General features: G+C 41.0%; 1 protein-coding gene across 1 annotated transcript in view; it reads right to left on the bottom strand.

Moving 5' to 3' along the window:
* Window positions 1–16,181, bottom strand: part of nrxn2a (neurexin 2a) — a 96,738-nt gene that overhangs the window by 58,032 nt on the left and 22,525 nt on the right. The window contains exons 7-12 of the mRNA XM_041051746.1: window positions 12,164–12,593; window positions 11,072–11,455; window positions 9,994–10,197; window positions 5,749–5,775; window positions 1,270–1,389; window positions 798–1,179 (exon numbers count right to left, since the gene is read on the bottom strand). Of these exons, the coding sequence (XP_040907680.1) occupies window positions 798–1,179; window positions 1,270–1,389; window positions 5,749–5,775; window positions 9,994–10,197; window positions 11,072–11,455; window positions 12,164–12,593 (1,547 nt within the window). The remainder of the gene's footprint in view (window positions 1–797; window positions 1,180–1,269; window positions 1,390–5,748; window positions 5,776–9,993; window positions 10,198–11,071; window positions 11,456–12,163; window positions 12,594–16,181) is intronic.

Raw genomic sequence — 16,181 nt, 5'->3', positions numbered from 1 at the left:
GTCAAAAAAACGAAAGTTGTTTGAATCAAAGTTAAGCAACAGCTACACTTTACAGATAAAACCGAGCAGCCTGAAAACGATGACAGAAGTGTTGTGAGCCATTTTTCGTCTGTGTTGTCTGTGCGAGCTTCTGCTGCAGGCTCCAGAGCCGAACAAGGCCTGCTGCTGACTAATTACTGGGAGAAAGTCTGCGCATGGTTTGACAGTGAGACACTACGGTCGTTGCTTTTCTTGCTCTGATTCGACAAATTTTCTCTGCTATTTTCTCTGTGAAAATTCTTTTTTTTTTTTTTTTTTTTTAACAATGAATAAAACATTTGGAACATATTTGTGACTGAGTCAAGTTGCCAAATGTGCTTGACTAGGTCTGATTGTGTGAATGACACTGGTTGAGTGGTAACAACAGATACTGTTTTTTTGGCACTCGTGCATCCACTCTCTGTGTCGCTCCCCTTAACAAAATTATTTATGATGAACAAATGTTTTTAAAGCTATTTTGTGTCTCTCCTCAGTGCTCAAGTCTGGTGGATTGAAGATGTGAATTATGATTAGGTAATTTGGAGCTCAAGAGAGATGAAAAGCTCCCATTCCTGTTTTGCAGGAATAGTATTTTGCGTAAGTATTTTTGCAAGACAAGTATTTTTGCATTGAAATAAAATACTATACAAATAACAAAAAAAAAAAAAAAACTGGTGTAACTATTTTGTTCTTGTCCCAAATAGGCTCCTCTATCTTTCCTTAGCCAAGGCCTGCATGGACTGTGTTTACTGTACAAGACCAAACACCCCAGCACTTACCCTTTGACCAGCTCCACCACGATGAAGTCACTACCATCACCGGAGTTGTAAAGTATCAGGCCATCGGGACTTGTGGTCTTGAACTGGAAGAAAAGGTGCATGGAGGCGTAGGCCTGCAAAGTGGAGAAGGCCAAGTAGCTCGCTTGGGTTATGAAAGATACAGGATTGGCCACAATGTGCCTCATGCCAAATCGAGCATTCAGCTCGCAGTAGGAGATGTCTCCGTTCTTGCACTGGTCCAGGTACAGCATCCCGTTGAAGGACAGCGCTTGCAAATGACCGATGAAGTTGGAGGGCATCACAGAGATGAAACGCCGCTCTGTCATGATCCCCGTCTCAATGTTGTTGAACTCCAGGCGGGTGTGGGCGCCGGTCATTTGGCCTGTGGAGCGAAACACGCGGCTTTAATTGCCAAATAGTTCTCAATATATCTGCACCTTTGCTGCCATAAGCTCCTTGATTCCTAATCTACCTTCCACGGTCACATTGTCCACAGAGAGCTGCAAGTTCTTCCCACGCCGCACCACCTTCACTGTGTGCCACTCATTGTCATTCAACTTCTCGCCTACCAGGAGTGTCTCTGGTCCCTTACCTAAGAGGAGAAAAGCATTAAGTGATAATCATACCAAATCAGCTCAGTACTCACTTTTTTCTTCCTTTCCACACAAAGCTCTCAAAATGAGAAGCACTCTCTCCTCAGGGTGCATACATTAATTCGCTTACAGAATCACTCGCACACATACATTTACCTGCAGCTACAAATTTGCATTCACACTTAAAGGAGAAATGAGACAAATAAATGACAATAGTATCTCCTATTCCATGAGACTGAGTGTGTAAAATGATTTCTGTACTGAAATGGCATGACGCATACTTCTCTTTATTGTGGCATTTGATTGATGCCTGCCGGGGAGTTATGTTAGATATTATCTGGAGGCTTGGATTCAAAGACGTAGCTTTAAGTTTCAACGTTTCTGCACTATCCTCTGTCTTTCTCGCCAGTTTCAAAATAGGTCACAGTGCAGAAGCTTGCCACTGCAGCACCGTCATCCCGAATCAGTGCCTATGCAACAGGCCGACACGGCAGTTCAAAGGAGTTCTGACATCGCTTGGGAAACTAATTGGCCATGCCTAAGCTGACTGCGCCTTTAGGGGTTTGTCTGTCTAATTGAGCTCAGGGTGCAGGAGAATTACAGGGGACGTACAGAGGGCAATAAATGGAAAACATCAACGGGTTTCCGAACACTTCACTGTTTCATCCTCGGGGAAATAATACTGGAGACTTCGTCCAGGGGACTGCGTATCAAGCTTCTTTAACAGATCACCGCACGATATCACCGTCCACCTGGTGAATGTAGAGCTCCCACTCCACACAGATCAATCACATCAAATCCGGCTCCCTCTATATTTGATGGATTTACTTAGATAATGAAAAACAAACTCCTCACTGGAATCATGTCCAACTCAAAAACAGAAATCTTTACCCTGTAAATCTCTATCATGAAAACAGAGGTATAGACAGGATTTGCTCTAATGAAAGAATGGATGGTGAGATGTTGGATAGTGGAGACTATTCATCTTATCTGTGCCTCTTAGAGGGGAGCTTCCCTGCTATCTAATGTCTACACCCAAACAACTCAATAAGCAACCAACATAGAAAAACAGTGAGAACTGTGGAATTCCACCAATCTTACACATCTAAGTCTGTCTGCAGGTCTGGTGGAGTACAGCACATGTGAAGGAAGTTGTATAAAGCCATTTTGTGGTTGCAGTCGGAGCTGAGGGAAATCTGATGACTTGCTGACTCAACTGATGCCACTTACCAAGTCTCCAACTGCACCGTAAACTATCAGGTTGCATTGTGGGTAATGTAGGAAGAAAGTATGAAATTTAAATAGAAACCTAATGTTACAACAATGCATTGCTTAATTGGTGAACTGCTCTCTTCATTAAAATATTTAATAAGTATTTGTACAAACTAATAGCAGTAATTGTTGGACCAGTAATAATAATTTTGCCTTTCAAAAGTCAGTATGCAAATGAAGTAGATGAAAGAAAACTGACTGCGCACCGTGTTCATACCGGAATAATGTTCTATCTCTAAAACTGCAGAGGACAGTAAAATGGTGGAATATAATATGTATTCAAACAGACATCTGACTGTAAACCCTTTGAAATGTGGGATCCATTCAAAGTACCCTTGCATCACAAACTCAAGCTTCCAGAGGCTCAAGAGCAAGCTGCACATGTAAAAGGGTCTATTTTGTCCAGTTTGATCCTCAGTTAAAATTGAACTTGATTAATATTTTCAAACAAGGATAACTTCAAAGGCACGGTGCGCTTATACAGGTCAGCACTATGGGTGAGCTGAGGCTTTGAATGCAGGGTGTGCGTGATAATCAAAGCATGCCATGGTAATTCTGTAACTCTGCAGAACAAACGCCCCATTTCAAAAGTGTGCAGTGTACCATTATTCCCCTGATTCCAGAGAAGTACTCAAGAGCACTGCTGCAACATTTGTTCTTACAACATTCCACCCTCCCACGGTTGGATCCACTTGTGGACAGCTTCCAAGCAGCTGCTGCAGATGGGCTGTCTCTTTGATTCCTTAAGAAATCAGCTACACGCGCAGGAAACCTCACCTGAGAAATACGAATTCTTGATCCTGTAATCAGGTCATAAGCTAATCCTAATATTCACAAACACTCTGTGGTGCAAATTGTAAGTCTCCCTAATGATAGCGCTCACTAAGTGTCACTATCTAAGTCATTTAGGCAGATAATTCTGCAATTTAAAATTTGGCCTCATTTTCTGTTATCAAGCATAAAATCCATCCATCATCACATCTGCAGCATTAAGCTAATCAAAGGTCACTGGTCTAGCATATTTATAGTATAATTGATCAGGAAGGTGATTAATTTTGACACAGAGACAAGTACACATACCGTATGCACTTTCTGTGGACAGTGCATGATGGTACAATGCCATCTGGTGGTAGAAGATACAACGTGTTGGGCAGATATCAGGACATAGAGTATATAAGTTATGTTCAATATAGCTCTTATCTTTGCTATTTGCATCATTATTTATCTGAATATTTTTCGTTTCTCCTGCAGGTGGGTCACTGAACAGATTTACATAGACAGTACTTAAGCATCTCACTTCTGTCTAGCCATCCACACACATACAAAGAGACACACACACACTACTCACCTTGATCAGAGAAGGACAATGTTGCCCATTCAATATAATGGACTGTTGCTTAGGCTAATACGTGTCGTAAATCTGCTCTAACAGTTAAAATGTCCCTTTTCGCTGTACAGCCGTTAAATCTGAACCTCCGATCAATAGATTAGCATGAGACAAAATTACAATACAGACTGTGGGTTATTGATTTTTCCATTCTACATGCGTAAGATCAAAATGTGTTTGAGAGTACACAAACAGATGTTGCATCTCAGGTGATCATAAATACAGTCTAATGACTAATACTCAGGCAGCTCTGCAAATCACTCTAAAATGGAAAATTAACAGTCAAATGTTTGATTTTAGAAAAGTCGGGAATTCTTCATACATGAGTGTTGGAAACAAGCTTTCAGCCGGCACTCGATTATAGTGATAACTTTTATAAGCATTCATAAGCCTCTTCTGTATTGGATGATCTGTATCAGAGAGCCGTTCACCTCTCCACTGGCAATAGCTTTTATCTATTTCTCACACCGCTCCAGTCTGAACCAAAACTTAAATTGCCCACTATCAGGTGAGACCAGCAATCTGCATCATAAATTCCAACATCATCACGCCACAACCTAAAGTACCACTTCATTTCACAGGAGTATGGGATACCAGGAAATCAATTCTGTTAATACAGGGGAAGATCTGACTTTGGCGTTCATCTGCCTTTTAATCAATGGCATTATGTTCGCTCATTTAAATACCCCATGTATTTGACTTTATTGTCATGTTTCCCAGCCTGAGTGCTTGTATTGAATAATTTCTCCTAATGAAGGATTTTAGACATTTTATACATTCATGCAGCTTATTCAGTCTGTATTCCATCTGCATTTTATATTCAGTCTGGTCTAGGATTCGTTTTAAAATTAAAATCTCAATACAATGCAAAGTAAGATAAGTGTTGATGTATGATGAGAAGTTTGAATTAGGCGAATGCTTACTGCATTCGAAGATTTCTCATGAAAAATTGACACCTTATGGTTTCATTTGCTTAAAGAGAGTATATTCTAACAGTTTCCCCTCTAAAATAGGAAGAGCTGGCTGCAACAAACTGCACTCTCTCTCACACATTTCAACATTTCAACATTTCAACAAGCAAAACAAAGGTCTTTTTGATATTTGACAGCCTTGTCTCATACTCGTCTATTGATCAGGTATCAGGCTAACCTTTAATTTAATCTCAGGTCTGCCAATGCAGTGTTTACTCTGTCACAAAATCGAATTTTCTCTAAACAGAGACCGAGCGCTGCTTTTCTCCTTGCAGATAATTGCTGATTGTACTTGAACTCTACCCAATTACCAGTTATGTTAGTCACAGGCAAATGAATGATAGACTTATTGGCAGCACAACAGCAGTCTATTGCATGTCAAATTTAGCTAGCATTTGATTACAACATTATTACGCTGCAATAATGAGACAATGTGTAATTTAAATTGTTACTAAAATGTGTGTTTCATGAGCTTAGAGCAAAAGGATGCAATTATATTCAACCGCACAACTGTTCGCCACAGTGAAGTCTCATTCTTGTTCTCATCTTTGTAATGATGCTTATGAGCAGTGTACCAGCAACAGTAAACAAGGGGTTTCCACAACTGTGGAGCAGAATAAATGAATTATGTTCTGTTTCATAAGGGAACAGAGAAAGAGGCATATGATTATACCACAGTGCATGTTCTCTAAATCATGTTACAGTAAATAATCATAGGAGACACTTACTGAGATTACAGTCTATCCTGATACAATCTGGTGAGAGAGAGAGTGAGATGGTGAGATTAAAAGAAAAAAAAGAACAGCACAAAAGAGGAGAATATTTCACATCCTTCAAGGTATATTCTGCAGACAGTTCAGTGCTTTTCAGAGCCCACCATCCGGGGACAGCCTCGAGAGTCTAAACCGCCAGTTTCCTCCCTGTAGTGTACATAACATTAGAAAAAGGAACACTGAGTGAAAGGAAAACCTCAGCATGCGTCTGGTGCTGCTGGGAGGACAATAGACCAGATCAAAGTTGGGATCAATAAGGGCTTTATTGACCATAAAAGTAGAGGTGCACTGGTCTTATTTTTAGCATCGGTATTGGCTGTGATACGGCTGCTTTCATTCAGCTTTGGCAAATGAATCTGTTTCAGATATCACGTCTAATATGCGCTTTGGGGTAATTCAACAAACATGCACCGTTGTGAAGAAAACTGTCTGAAACAGATAACAAAAATGAAGAATGGAACCTGTGTTAGATCTGAGTGTCTTATGTGGAGGTAATAATGAATTTCAAATTTGAAATAGAATAAAAAAACAAAACAAACCCTAAAGCGCATTAGCGTATCAAAGTGGCAATAGTTTTTCTGCAAAGAACAGGTGTGAGTGGCGACTGAACAACAGCACTTAAGTTACTGAAATTACTGGAATTATGCACAATTTGCAATAAATGACCAGTTTCCTGACAGATCTAATCTTCTCAGTTTTTTTGAGACAGATAGTCCCTTGTCATATTCTGTGAGTGTGTTATATTGCAAAACTGGGTTTAAGATAGCATCCATTCATAAGTGACGCAGACATTAATGTGACTGACTGATTTCACTGAAATGTACATAGAAGGTCACGAATGTGAAATTTAATAAGTTTGATTGGTTGGTAAAAATTTGACTTATTGTACCAATGAACCTCTACTCAAAAGCCCAAACCTTGATCGTCACTCAAACTGCTGTTAACTGAAATAATGCAGTCTCCTGCTGGTTCTGCAGGCCTGACCGTAATATATATTTTCCAAGTTAAATGCAGAGGAAAAGGGCGATTTGCACAACCTGCAGCCACAATGAACCTTACACCACGACAGAAATGACAGCAGCACAAATGTGATTCATTGCTAACATTTTCTCATGGCTCCAACAGCTAATATCTTCTGAATCCGTCTGCAGTATTCAAATTTCTGGCCTCAAAACGGATTCACCCACTCATCATTTCCATGTTCTGAATAATGAAACCAATTTATCCAACTGTACATGAATATATTGGTGTAAGTCATGTGGCTGAGGGGTGCTCTCAAGTTGTCAACCATCACAGAGCAGTGGATACAGACAGCCAGAGACCAGAGTGCTGCAGGTGCATGTATATTTGTGTGCGTGTGGGTTGGGGACTTGTTTTACTATATTCATGGGAACTGGGAGCCCACTATACTTGTGGGGTCCAACAGATTTGTAGGAGCCAAAGTGCTGGACCCCACAAGTTTAAAGGGCTGTTTAAAGACATGGTTTTAGGGTTTAGGTTAGAATCAGGTTTAGGTTAATGTTGGGGTAAGGGTTGGGGCTAGGCATCAGTTGTGATAGTTAAGGTTAGCGTAAGGGGCAAGGGAATGCTTCATGTCAATGAGAGGTCCCCATGAATTTAGTAAAACAAGGGTATGTGCGTGTGTGTGTGTTTGTGTCTGTCCATTTCTAGCACCCTGTGCTCAATGAAGCGACTCTAAACTGGACAAGCCAGTAAATGTGAGGGGAAGGAGCTACAGTGGTCACATCTATGGCATGAGCAGCTTAAGTAGTAATATCTCAGGGTAACGATGGATCTGGTCTCTGACTGCCTTCTCCTTGAACTGCAGACAAGCCATTGAAGGGCTGAAAGAGCCGGGATGGTCAGATGGGACCTGACCACTGGATGAACTGAGAGAGAGAGCAAAAGAGAGAGAGAGAGAGAGAGAGAGAGAGAGAGAGAGAGAGAGAGAGAGAGAGAGAGAGAGAGGGAAGGCAGGATATAAATACAAACCTACAGTTGCTTAAAAAGGCACGAGTTTCATCATACTTATTTGTATTAAAATACTTCCTCAAAATGTTTTTTGAAGATTGATTTTACATACAGCATTCTTATTTTCTTTTACTCAGTTGTTGAGTTTTGTATAGCATTATGTTTTTTTCCATGTGAACAGGTGATTATTCCCGGTTATTCCCTGACTGGTGTGTGTATGTGTGTGTGTGTGTGTGTGTGTGTGTGTGTGCTGCATGTCATACCCCTCTGTCACACTGTCCCCCATGTTTGCTGTTTGCCTCAAACAAGCAAACAAACCTTTTATCTAGTTTTTTTTTGTAAAATTCTAATTGTAAAATTAACTGTGCTAAAACTGTTGTTACGTGTCGCCCTGGTGGTCTGTTGGTTAAGATGCACAGGCTAACATTTAAACACAATGTCCATATACAAATAGCCAAAAATATTATCACAATAGTGGTCCATATTGACCAATTTTATCAACTTTTTGATAAATACATACCATTACTGGGGAATAAAATGAATTCAGCATGTTTGTTAGATCTCAGTTTGTTTTGGTGAGTAACACTGAATATAAACATAACTTGTTTGTTTACAAGAAAACTCCACAGGGTACCTTTTAATTTGAAGTTCAAGGGGTATATTCAGTTTAGGACTGAATCCTAAATAAATCAGATGAAGCTTTTTCATAGTTTTAAACCATCAGTTATTTTTGAATCAATGACTTGATGCAGGATTTTCACCTCAACAGAGCAACAGTAGCATTGCTTTTAAATGAACGTCACACAGAAGACGAACATGTTATGCTGCACGTATTGGCTGATGCACTCTGGCACTGGCTGTTGTATTTATTTTGGCCCAACATGTGTCAGCTACACAGGCCTTCTGCTGCATCCAAGTAGGGTGACTGTGCAAATGAGGGTTGACCCAGATGCAGAATAGACACATTTATCATAAATTACTCATCAGTTTATCATCATTTCTGTGGGAATTATTATTGTGATTATTATCTGGGTTTTTTTTTTTTTTTTAATCACCAAGCCCTAGATACCCTGGGAAACCAAAAGTTTTTGGAAATACACTTTTTCTCTGGTGGTAAGTTAGAGAAGACGAGTCTGTCATGCCTGTCTGTTAAGTATGAAGCTATGGACAGGAGCTGGCTAACAAGTGCAGCTAACAAAAACTGTAAATACGACAGTTTGCCATTTTATTAGGGGGTTATGCATCTGACTACATCTTGGATTTGAGCTGTTGCCAGGCAACCAGTCAAAGACTTGAGAAAGCTGCTGTGCCTGGACAAAAAACAGTCTGACAAATAACCCTTATAAAACAGCAAATGGTCATTTTTACATGTCTGTTATTTTACGGATTAAAGAAACGAGATATAACGTGTTAGTTATCGAGCTGAATTCTGTTACCATTTGACAAGGCCGGGCTAGCTGTGTCCCCCTGGTTTCCATTCTTTGTGCTAAGCTAAGCTAACTGGCTACTAGTACATCATTATATTTCATGAAAAGATATGAGTGTGCTATTGATCCTCTTTTCTAACTCTCTGCCAGAGAGCAAGTAAGTGTATTTCCCAAAAGGTCAAACTATTTCTATGAGTCCCATCCATAACTGAACCACTTCTCAACTCTAAACTTTAAATGAAAGTCCAAGTTTTAATATGGGGTATTTTTTTTTTGTTGACAATTTTCTGTATTTAATGTTGGATTGAATTTTAAATGAAGCAACATAGAAGCTGTATTTACATTAGAAAACAAGACATACAGAAATGAGAGCAAGGAGGGAGCAGAATACGTCAAGAAGCAGATTTTGAGTCTAACTCTGAAAACTGTGATGGGTTTTCACTCCCTGATATTAAAAAACCAAAGTGTAGCTGGCAAAAAGATTTTTGAAAAGGAACATTAAGTTAGGAAGTGCTGTTATCGCTTTCATTTTAAATTGAAGATTCATAATTTAATTCACTACTTTCCAGTTAAATAAATCTGAATGGGCTAAATTTTACACAACCACACCAGGTTTCTGGAAAAACTGCTACGTGCAAAAGAACCAAGGCATGTACTTTCTTTTTTAAGCAACTGTAGTTATTGTATTTGAAGATGGGTATGGGAGAGTCTGAGACAAAACTAATATGAGAACTCTTGCTAAGTGACATGTCCTGAAAGGTCAAGTGGTATTATCTGCTCGCATTTGCCGCAGCAGCATTACCCAGGTTCACAGTGAGTTTCACTCTGCCTCCGTCCAGCTCTAAACGCAGGGTGTCTGCTGACTGCTGAGAGGTGGTGGCCATCAGCAACCCAAAGGCCCTCTGGGACATGAAGCGCAGGGACACATCCTCGGCCTCTGTGTGGAGTGTCCTTGGCAGCACCACCTTTAGATACATGCTGCCGTCATAGCTCACAGTGGTGGCTTCTGTGGATTTCAGGAACATGAAGCATTAGTGGACAATGAACCCTAACGGGAATCAAAACTCTAAATTAAAAAAAAAAAAAAAAAATTTATGGAAAGAAACCTGAATTCTGTTCAAGCTTATCTCAGGTACACCATGATATAATTTTAGATTGCAGTTTTCATCAGTCGCACCAGATGGCAGAAACAGCCTGGAGCATACGAAGACATCAGTGAGCTTGCAGCAGCAATCAAATTTCTGAAGGATTTATACCCATCACAGTGCAATACAAAAGGGATTTTCTTATATCCCTCATACTATTAGCTGCCAATGGATCTGCGTAATTTGGCCTCTCTGTGAGAAAACCATCTGCATGGTAAATGCTAAGTGATTCAGGCCAAATTACGCTGCCGAAGCAGCACAGCATTTCTAATGAAACACACATAACACTGGCAACCTCATGATACTGACACTTCGTTAATGAATCACTGTAACGTAGGAAAATACTGTAATGTTCTTTTGAATGGCTTAATTGAGAAACAACTGAACTTTCTATAGTCCGTTCATTGTCACCTGGACTCCTTTGTGGACGTAGAGTGGTTATTTTGAGCTGAGGGCATGGCTCTCATTTGACTTGCTGTGACATTATACAGCATATAGATGATCAGACAGCATTTGCTAATGAAATGATTATTGTTTGGAGGCTTGAGCATTAAGGTATGTTAATGAATTTTCTTTGTATCAATTTTTTTTTTTATCTATGCAGGCACTTTAAGGCCACTATGCAGCTGAGCTGATAAATAAAATACTGGCCAAAGTGTGTTAAAAGCTTTGCAGCAGCAAATTTAAGATCACTTATCCTCCGCATCCACTACCACCGTGCTCAGAAACCCTTACCCTTTTCACAGCTGCGACCTAGGTAGCCAGTACCGTTGCAGTCACAAATGTGGCGGTTCCAGCCTTCCCTGCAGTGTCCACCGTTGGCGCATGTGTCTCTGGTACACCTGACATGAGTCTCTCTGGTGCAGAAGTTGCTGACACCTGTGGCGCTCTGAACCTCCGCCAGCCTCCACAAGTTACGGCTCTGTCCGTCAATGAAGAGGTCCCTCACACAGCCCACATAGCCAAGGCTGAGGGAGGCTGTCCACACCTCAGGGGGGAGCATGACGGCTTGGTGATCCTCAGGTAAACCTCCAAGATACATGTCGCCGTCTAGGTCAAGGATCTCACTGCCTTCATTAGCAGAAAAGGGGATGCTCTGGCTGTTCACAGAGATGAAGCCTGTAGGGCAGGCATTAACAGTGAGTCAACTTGGACTTATACAATGTTTTTGTTGCAGTAAATGAAAACAGGTGTGTGTGGGTTGTGCTAAGTGAAAAGTGAGAACAAACTGTGAGATTGAGGAAGTGGGCACCAGTCTCTGCTTGTTGTCAAAACTGTGGATAAAGAAACTGTGTTGCCAGTTCTTAGGAATTGATTTTGTGAGCAAAAGCAGAAGCTAAAACTAAAACTTGCTGTGGAAAGGTGAAGAATTACAAATGACAAATTGACAAAATCATATTACCCTGCTTGAGAAGAAGGGGAAATGTGTTTAGTAAAATGTGAAAGAAGAAGTAGAAGGCACTGTGTGTATTTTTTGGTTTCTACTAATAAGGCAGACATTTAGATTGCACTAATAAGGCAGACATTTCCTAATTTGAGGCAGATGACTGTATAATTGGCCACTTGTGAAATAGGTTAACACAGATTTCAAAATGTCATACATATATTATTGCAGCTAAAATATTGTTGTAATTAAAACCTAATATGCATGCGTGTTTCACTGCATAAAAAACAAGAATGTGCTGATGTGACTGTATCCATGCTGGCATATGGCGATTTCACAGCTTGGAACCCTTTTCTACTCCACAGCTAAAACTGGAGAGACACAGTAACAGGAGTAGACAGAAGGCATCCTCCTGCCTTCACAAATACACCAAATTATCTTACCGTTGCGTCCTTTCCTCTGGAAATCCACATGGCACCAATCGCCATCATTGAGCCTCGTGTTACTAGCTTTCATCTTGATGCTGCCAGAGCCCATATCCATGACCAGGTAGAGAAATCCATCCAGCAGCTCTATGGCGAAGAAGTCAGCCCTGGGCTTCCTGTCGGGCTGCGTTCCCTGGAGACTGCCATGACTGAACAGCAACAAGCCGTTGGGCTCTGTGGTGCGGAAGTCAAAAGATATGGCGCCTGTCTTCTTTGTGTTCCACCTGGGCAATGTCAAGTAGGCAGATGGCGTGTCGAAGGTGACCGGCTCTACCGCTTCCACATTCTCGCAGCCGAATATTAGGTCACCGCGGATACTGATCTTAGGGTCCCGCTGTTCAGCCAGCCGTGACAGTTCCAGTCTAAACTCATTGTTCTTGTAGACCACCTAATGAATGAAAGAGATGTCATGGTGAGATGACAGCTGGAGGGAGCAATAGATTCGGTGCAAAGGTTGAATATTACTCATTAATACATACTAGAATCGATATGACACAGCAACATTCACAAGGACATGCAGCAGAAACCGCATCCTCCCTGAACAGAGCTCAGATAGAAAATGTCCTGATAGTTTCATCTCCATAGTTGTGTCAAATAAACCTGCACTTTTAATTATACAGATGTAGAAGCCCTTGATGCATTCATTAAAAAAAGGTAGCCACATTTTGTCTCACTGAGATTGTTCCTGTCTCATACTGTGCATCCATACAGAGACAGAAGCACGCCGAGCTGAACACATTCTATTACTCAAAGTGTACGGTATTCAAAGTCAAAAGCTGTGAGACCAGACATTGTTCTTCACCACACTAACAATCTGCCTGATTCTCTGGCAATTTCTTCCTTAACTACAAAACTGTCATGAGAAGCAAACAAGAAGGAAGCAAGAGCTGAAAGGCTAATTAAATCTGGAGATGCATTTAGATTTAGATGCAAATGTAAACATTTACATTTTGGAAATTTAGCTGACTCACTTCAGTCCAATCAGTCCGACAGTAGAATAATCTTAAAATTCAGAGTGGCGGCATCACAGACAGAGCACCCACACAATGACAAACAGTTATCTGTGTTTATACTAAGTAAACTGAAAAAGATCAAGTCCAAAGAGAGGAAGTGGGTGGGAGAGAGGTGGACTCGATCCTTTGCAAGCACAACACACAATTTATTATTTAAAGAGGTAAATTTAGTAACTGTAAGAGGGTATACACTTTCATCATTCAAGTGTTCATTTTCATGTCTAAGCTCATGATGCAGAAGCAACTAATTAATTATATTAAAAAAATGACTTTGCACTCCAGCTGCAGCTAAATGTACAGACCTCCCTCTGCCTTTGACGAGTGTCTGTTGTCTATTGATTTGATATTTTAGATCAATAAAAGGAAACAATGAAATACAAAACCCTTTTTAAAGATAGTATACACTAGATACAAGATATACAATACCCTGTTTAACTAAAAGCATACTTCAATAAAATGCCTGTGTGGGCTTTTCTCTGCTGTTGTTGTATTATTTTCTTTTTTCATTCTGGGTTCATCAATATGCACAGCAGGAGACAACAATCCTTGTCTCATTTTCTATCAGTGGTAAGTCACCCCGAGCCCACTGTTATCTGCCACATCATTCTGTGACCAGTCACTGCCTGAGGTGACACACCACACTGCACAGAGGACTAACAGCGGAGCTGAGAGGCAATTTGAGCCAATATCACACTTCACACTGCCTCAGTGTGACTAATTAAGCAGTGAAATCAGATGGTGAAACTGACCATCGAGAAATGAGTGTAACAGGCAATTTTAAAATGGGAAGACGGTCACTTTAGTAAAGAGGGACCGGTGCATGCAATTATGTACAGGCATTGTTTACACCTAGGAACACTGTGTCTAACGAAAAATGCATAGATTGCTACAAAAATGCAAGCTGTGACCTCTGCAAGATTATTACATAAGCCAAAGGACAATACAGGAAGTGGAATCCTATTTCACTAATTCAGTTGCTTGTTTTATGTGACAAGGATTACAGAGTATCCCAAAACACAAGAATAAAGCTCTTCCAATGTCGACTGACAAAGTCCTCGTGCATTTTCTGGTCAAGTAGTGAAGAATAACAGCAGTCAGAGAATGAGGACCTTCACTGCTGCTAACAGCTGTGTGAAAACATTCTTCATAACCAAATTGGGTACGATCTTTGAACCATTAAAGTAGACGAACCTAATGATGTGGTGTGGGGTGTCCTGCGGGCGCACACACTGCAGACCAATAAGCCGGTGACTTCAAAGACAATTTCATCTCTCCCTGCTAGTTGTTGTAGTCGTGACATTCGTCTGAAAGTGGCCATTATTTTTCCTGTACCTGATGAACCTGATGGCCTTCACCCAGCTGCACTCACATCTATTATCATGTAACGTCTAGAGAGATTAGTCATGGCCCAAACTCTCTACATTCAATAAGACAGATATCCCCCTAAATAGATCCTCTGCTTATACAATAAATATTTTAGGCACTTCTCACTTTTCTTTCCCAGGATGAATGTGCGTGCGTGAGAGTTTTGCTCCTCTACTTCATCACCAAACTCAGGGCTCTGGCCTGGACTGACCCATCTTTGAACCTGGCTCCTGGATTTTCTGGCGAGCTGATCCCATCTGATCAACACTGCCTTTGCCGCTGCTCACCCTCATTACCAGGACTTTTTAAGGTTTGCCATCCCATCATCGTGACTCTGTATCCCATCCTACTCTCCCTGCATGCCCACAGCACATCTGTGTGACTACTTCCGGCCACACTTCAGGTTGTGCTACAGCACAGACGTGTTTTTCTCATCTCTCCGCTTGGTATATACACTTTGCACATTTCTAAAACATTTGCATTTCTTTGTTTCCTAAAGATTCTTCCAAATAACATCTTAAGTTGAATTGCAGAATGAAACAAAGGTTTACTGTCAGGGCATAGGAAATAACCACTAAATGCTAACAAACAGTTTTTTTTTTTTTTTACATGGGATTACATCAAATGTGGAGCATCCCATCATGGACTTGGCTGACACGCTCCCCTGGATGTGTCCTAATGTCACTGGATTAGCTGCGGAGGCTCCCAAACCAGCCTTCCCTAATGACGCTTCTTGCTGGCACAGCACCAACACTAGGCCAAAAGCATCAGCTCCAGCTGGGACAGAGGCAAACCCAGCAAGAAAGCAAATAAGAGAGCACGAACGCTCACTCCAACACTTGAACTCTCACTGCAAAACAGGAACGATCCACTCGCTCTGAAGAAACTGTGTGACCACACTAACTACGACCACCAACTACCTAGGGAAGTTAATCACACCACCAAGTATTAAGGCTAAATAAAGCCCAAGAAACAGTCCCAAAACTTCTTCTAGGCCAGAAGAGGACAGAAGAAACATTGCTAACTCCACACCTGATAAGTCAGACACTATTTTGATCTGGGGACTCTAAGCATGTAAAAATGACAGACACTGTAAATCTAACTATGGCTGACACATCTGTTGGGGAGCTAACGGGGCTGTTGCCAGTTATCCTCTTGACACATCCAAGTAATATGAGGATTATTATCCACGCACTACATTCTACAAAGGAAAACTGGCTCTGAGATCCTGAAAAAAGACCTTTCGTTGTTACTGAAGAAGCTGAGCGATTGTCAGTTGCAGTATGAATTCATCTCAGGCTCCATTCCAACTCTGGGGAAAGGACTCAAATCTTTTAGCAGACTTCTTGGCCTGAATACATGGCTGACATCGGCATGCCTCACCCACGGGATGAAGCTTATTGACAATTTCAGTATCTTTTGAAACTGTAAAGAATGCTTTAAACCTGATGGGGTTCATCCAAACATCATTATGCTCTTGGGATGCCACACCCAAACAAGAATGCGGATTAAGCTCGAAGGACAGCAAGCAGAGGTAGACAGGCTGTATCGTTCCCCCTTTACCTGACCCTCTGCTCCACATCATACAAAGGTATTCA

This window comes from Toxotes jaculatrix, chromosome 12 (assembly GCF_017976425.1).
Source record: "Toxotes jaculatrix isolate fToxJac2 chromosome 12, fToxJac2.pri, whole genome shotgun sequence".
Taxonomy (NCBI): Eukaryota; Metazoa; Chordata; class Actinopteri; family Toxotidae; genus Toxotes; species Toxotes jaculatrix.
This window is presented reverse-complemented; position numbering and strand designations above follow the sequence as displayed.